Raw genomic sequence first — 5,982 nt, forward strand, 5'->3', positions numbered from 1 at the left:
CACAGTGCTGGGCTGCATTAACAGAGGGATAGAATCAAGATCACGTGAAGTATTAATACCACTTTACAATGCCTTAGTAAGGCCACACTTGGAATACTGCATCCAGTTTTGGTCACCATGATGTAAAAAAGATGTTGAGACTCTAGAAAGAGTACAGAGAAGAGCAACAAAGATGATCAGGGGACTGGAGGCCAAAGCACATAAGGAAAGGCTGCTGGAATTGGGTATGTCTAGTTTAATGAAGAGAAGGACGAGGGGGGACATGATAGCAGTATTCCAATATCTCAGAGGCTGCCACAAAGAAGAGGGAGTCAAGCTATTTTCCAAGGCACCTGAAGGCAGGACAAGAAGCAACGGATGGAAACTAATCAAGGAGAGAAGCAACCTAGAACTAAGGAGAAACTTCCTGACAGTTAGAACAATTAACCAGTAGAACAACCTGCCTCCAGAAGTGGTGAATGTTCCAACACTGGAAGTTTTTAAGAAGAGATTGGACAGCCATTTGTCTGAAATGGTATAGGGTTTCCTGCCTGAGCAGAGGGTTGGACTAGATGACCTCCAAGGTCCCTTCCAACTTTATTATTATTATTATTATTATTATTATTATTATTATTATTATTATTATTATTATTATTATTATTATTATCTACTGAAAGATTTCATACTTCTTGCAAAAAGCTAATATTGTACAGCCCATGATCTGTGGGTCATGGTTTTAGATATATTTCCTTATCTGAATAGATAAAACAGAATCATGGGCAGGCAAAAAAAGCAATGGAGTAGGAGTGACTTCCAACTTTCTGCAGCTTCCCCGTTGACTTAGCCTGTGGGGAGCTGGCAAGAAGGATCAGAAATTATGAACACATGACCTCAGCTGATCACAATGGTGCTACAGGGCAGCACAGCCATACTGCAGCGGCCACAATTTTGCCCATGCAAGTAGTCTGAAAATCCTTGCAATTTCAAACCCATAGGTGTGAATAGATCCTGGATTTCCTCAACTGCCGGATTTTTTTTTTATAAAACCAGATTGTGCAGGATGGATGATGAAAACCAATATTGCTGACAGAATATATAACAGGGTTGTGGTCAATAATTTTATAACAACATTTAGCAAACAAACTGGAAAATAATGCGCTCAGTCTGGAAGTTGAATGTTCATGGCAACTGGACTTCTTTTCTTTTTGGTTTGAAACGCTTTGCTGCTTATCCAACTATCTTTGTCAAACTGAAGTCTGTTATTCTGTTATTCTGTTGGGTTTCAAACCAAAAAGAAAAGACATCCAGTTGCCATGAACATTCAAGTTCCAGACAGCTTTGCTTGGATGACTGGGATTCCTTAAAGTCCCAGTTTTATAAACCTCACTAAAAAAAACTTGGAAAACCTTTAAAAAAAAGCATCATTTTGGATTTTGAAATGTACTGGGACAGAAACATCAATATAGATCCCATAATACATTAGAGAATAATCAGGAGTATTTCCTGTTTTCATAGCAAAATCTATTATTCCTTGGCGTGATTGAAGCGCAGCCATATAACCTGCTTGGTCTTACATAATCTTAGGAATAGGAAGTGTTATGTTATATAAAAATTGATTACTTTGTTCCTTTGTTGTATTCAATTCAGTTTTATGTAATCGAGAGTAACATTTTAAAAAAGTAATAATAATAATAATAATAATAATAATGATGATGATGATGATGATGATGATGATGATGATGATGATGATGATGATAATGATAATAATAAAGTTGGAAGGGACCTTGGAGGTCATCTGGTCCAACCCCCTGCTCAGGCAGGAAACCCTATACCATTTCAGACAAATAGCCATCCAGTCTCTTCTTAAAAACTTCCAGTGTTGGAGCATTCACTACTTATGGAGGCAGGTTGTTCTACTGGTTAATTGTTCTAACTGTTAGGAAGTTTCTCCTTAGTTCTAGGTTGCTTCTCTCCTTGATTAGTTTCCATCCGTTGCTTCTTGTCCTGCCTTCAGGCGCCTTGGAAAATAGCTTCACTCCCTCTTCTTTGTGGCAGCCCCTGAGATACTGGAACACTGCTATCATGTTGATTTATTGACTCATAAACTATCTATCTCTCTATTTCCTGGGCATTCTCTGTGGCTTATATAAGAAATAGTATATAGTTGCAACTATTTCAGATGAAAGGTTAGTAATTACCTTTACTTTTACTTTGCTCCCTGTACTTTTGCTTTATATCATTCAGTGATTTTGTTTTAAAACATAGAGGGAATTGTGTTCCTATATAGCATGAATAAATACTATGTGTAATTGGGATTTTGAATCATCTGCATATATGCTCAAAAGCATATTTTCCTGTTTCTATTTGTCAATTTTTCTTTTTATAGAGCATTATAAATAAACATGACCACATGTACATACATGCACATGCACGCACACACACACATATACCTTAAAGGAATTCCAAACAGCCAAAAAAAGTACAGCTAATCTATAACAAAAAACTTAAAAACTTGTGAATATTTTAATAAAGTTATATTTAAATATAATCTAGAAAAAATAAGAGCTCCACAAGGAAATGCAATACATTCATGAACAATCAATTAAAAAAACCCTTCTGGATCTCTTATTTCTTGTTCTCCTACAAATGTAGAGTAATTGAGAATCAGAACTACTATATAGCTATTCAATTTTAAATTTCCACTTATGTAGACTAGACCAACCCATTTGATGGATAAAATACTGCTCCTTTGAAGAAGGACAGGCTTTTCCTGTAAAAGAAGGGAAGTTCAAAAGTAATGTTCCGAAGTATTACTTCACAGAAAGAGTAGTGAAAACATGGAACCAACTTCCAGCGGAGGTAATGGGTCAATCATTAGTAACTAAGCTTAAGCGTGCTTGGGATAAACACATGCCCATCACCTGACAAAAAAATTTTAAAAAATTAAAAATTCAATGTGCAGACTTGATGGGCCACTAGATCTTTTTCTTCTACCAGTTCTCTATGTTTCTCTTTCTAACAGTAAGCTACTCAATTTAGTAGGTATCTGTCTTCTCTTAGAGGTATATTTAACATAGTTGGCTTTCACATAAGTAATAGAGATGCCATATTGGGCTGAAACTAAAAAGGGAAAGAAAAAAGTAAATATATATACACATGTGCACTGATATTTCCCAAAATTAAAATAAAGATGAAATAAATTGTTTTGGGGAGGCTGAGATGAATTTTTAAAAGCTAAAACAAAAAATTCCTTCCACTGAATTTACAGTTGCATATTCATTGAAAAGACATTCTTTCAGCTGCCAGTAGAAGGCACTATGATCAAGGGGTATGGTTGATTTTTTTAAAATTCACAAATTTAAAATTAAAGCCAATGTGTTGGCTGCGGAATTTTGGAAGTGGAAATCCATACATGTAAAAGTTTGTGAAGGTTGAGAAGCACTGCAGTTAACTTTAAAGATGTATCTTTAAAAAGTCAAAAATCAACTATTTACATTCCATCTCAAAGATATACAGATTGTCAACTGCTAAAGGAGAATTCAATTTTTCTTATATATCTTTCTTTGCAGGAATATGTCCCCAAAATCATCGAGACTGTGACAAGCAACTGGGACAACAATCTGCAAATAGCTGGTTTGAAGCTGCTGAATGGGTTGCACATACCAGACCACACACACACATTATTGAGAACACAGCTTACAAACTTTATGGACATTCTGCTCACCGCAAACACTTCAACCAAGGTACACAACACACAGGCACTTTCTTCTCTTTCAATAGGCCCAGGGGTTTGAGACTGGCTAAGCTTGGAACAGAGCAAAAATACATGTCTATAAAGAGATGCTAATAATATTCAGAATTTTTCCTCTAAACTCATTGTTAATTGCAGCCATTCAGATTCTGATTTATTCTAGTTCTCTGACTCAGTTCTGAACCTAGTTTCTGAACCAGCCTCCTGCCCAATCAGCCACCTTCTGTGGATCATTAAGCGTATTCGGTCCACACTAAATAGTATTTTCTTTTTCCCTGATCTTTTAAAAATCATTAGTATTCTTTGTCTACATTGGGATATCCTATCCTTTGCTGTTGGCTTATTCCTAGTCACTGATGTTGCCCTTTTGGCAACATGAAAATGGTCATAATGGTTCTCATATCTTGAATATTAAAAATGGAACAAAAAGGTTGGGCCCAGAGTAAAATGTTAAAAACTCTTTATTCAGGCTTTTCCAGAGCAACTATTCTGTGCCCCAACTGCTGTTAGCTCCTTATGAGCACTAATTATACTCAGCCACCATTGGAGTATGTTAAGACATATGTGTTTTAACATCTACAAAAATAAGAACCCTGAAGCTTGCTAAAACTCTCTGTGTGGGTAAGTGGTGTCAATTTGGTTACATTGACAACTTCAACATCAGAAATGCAGAGAATAATTGTTAGAATTCATGCTGCCTCTCACTCCACTTATCAAACCAGTTTTGCCTAACTGCTGTCAGACTAGAAAGCATTACATGGAATCCTCAACCAGTCTGACTCATGACTACATTTTGCAACTGGTAATCTGTCATAGATGCTCTGGAGGCCTGCCTAATCAGGATCTATTGATAGAGGTGCTCTTCTCCTCATGCCTTTTCTCTCTAATACAGACAGACAGGAGAGGAAGAGTAAAAACAGAAAGGGGAAAAGGCTATTTTCCAGCAGAATAGATTTATCCTTCTGCTGTGTTTGATTTTTTTTTTTTTACCTGAGTGGTCTTGGACTATAAATAAACTTCCACCTTCAATTTCCCCTTCCCCCGCATGCAAATGAATAGAGGATATCAATCAATTTGCTGGCATATTGGGAAGAGTTGATGTACTGAGCAGTGCAGATTGGCTTTTCAAGAACCCAGGCCCCTGGATGCTGGGCTATTTCCTCTCAAGCCATCACTGGAGGGATATGAAGTCTGTACTCTTTATTGTTATTTTGGCTTATAATCGTTGGATGACTCTAGATCAGACATGTCAAACTCACCATGTCACGTGACATTGCGCAACGTATCGGGACAGTTTTGCCATTGCCAGCAATAGGGTGGGTGCGGCTTCTGCATGACGCATCCGGCCCACAGGCTGACAGTTTGACACCCCTGCTCTAGATTGATGCAATAAAGCCCTTATGGGGAAATGACCACCACCACCAACAACAAAAATTACCAGCAATACTTCTTTATTTGCTAGAGAGCTCTAGTTGCAAAGGAAGCTACAATGGTCTAGTTTCTACATGGCAGTTTCTAAAATGGATCTTATCACCTGTTTGATCAGGTACAAGTTCTCAAATTTCTTGGTACACTCATTGAGAAGAAAGACTTCCTTTATGACATCATGAATTGTCAGGTAAGAAATTTGTGTTGGGGTGGGAGGAAGCAGTAGGGCATAGCAGGGATTTCTGGGAGCTGCAGGGAGGTTTGGGGGTTGAGTTTTACTTCTTCATAATTTTTTATTTATTTAATTTATTTAGCCTGTGGCATTGTTACAATAGCCAGGAGACTACAATGTTAATGCAGAGGAGTAGTTTGGCTGCCTGTTTACTAGCTATATTAGGTACATACTTGCACGCTTCCCAAGGTCCACCACAGGAGGGCGAGCTAGCTTTGCACCTGCGAGAAAGACGAGCGGCTCTTCCTGCAGCGTCATCAAGGCCCCCTTCCTCCACCAGAGCCGCCTCATAAACAGGCATTTCAACTGGGAAGGTTCAGAGCCAGCAGGAATCTGCCTGCCTGCATGAAGCATCAGCTTGTCTCCCCACTGAAGTGGTACCTATTTATCAATTCGCATGGAACATGCTTTCAAACTGCAAGTTGTGCAGAAGCTGAGGCAAGTAACAGGAGCTTACCCCGCCATGCAGTGCTAGGACTAGAACCGCTGGAGCAGAGACCATCTCCAGCATCATTGAGCCACTGAGCCACAGCACCTCTTGCTTTTTCTTAAGATCTGAGTACATAGCAGCAACTTATGAAAGCTTGATCTC

The 5,982-nt window shown here is 38.3% G+C and overlaps 1 protein-coding gene across 1 annotated transcript in view; it reads left to right on the forward strand.

The window, feature by feature from the left end:
- The window catches only part of ARMC12 (armadillo repeat containing 12), a 13,826-nt gene that overhangs the window by 5,229 nt on the left and 2,615 nt on the right, over nucleotides 1-5,982 (forward strand). Inside the window, exons 4-5 of the mRNA XM_029285228.1 lie at nucleotides 3,549-3,722; nucleotides 5,277-5,348. Of these exons, the coding sequence (XP_029141061.1) occupies nucleotides 3,549-3,722; nucleotides 5,277-5,348 (246 nt within the window). The remainder of the gene's footprint in view (nucleotides 1-3,548; nucleotides 3,723-5,276; nucleotides 5,349-5,982) is intronic.

The sequence above is a fragment of the Protobothrops mucrosquamatus genome, unplaced genomic scaffold (assembly GCF_001527695.2).
Source record: "Protobothrops mucrosquamatus isolate PMUCROS unplaced genomic scaffold, P.Mucros_1.0 scaffold1432, whole genome shotgun sequence".
In the NCBI taxonomy this organism is placed as follows: Eukaryota; Metazoa; Chordata; class Lepidosauria; order Squamata; family Viperidae; genus Protobothrops; species Protobothrops mucrosquamatus.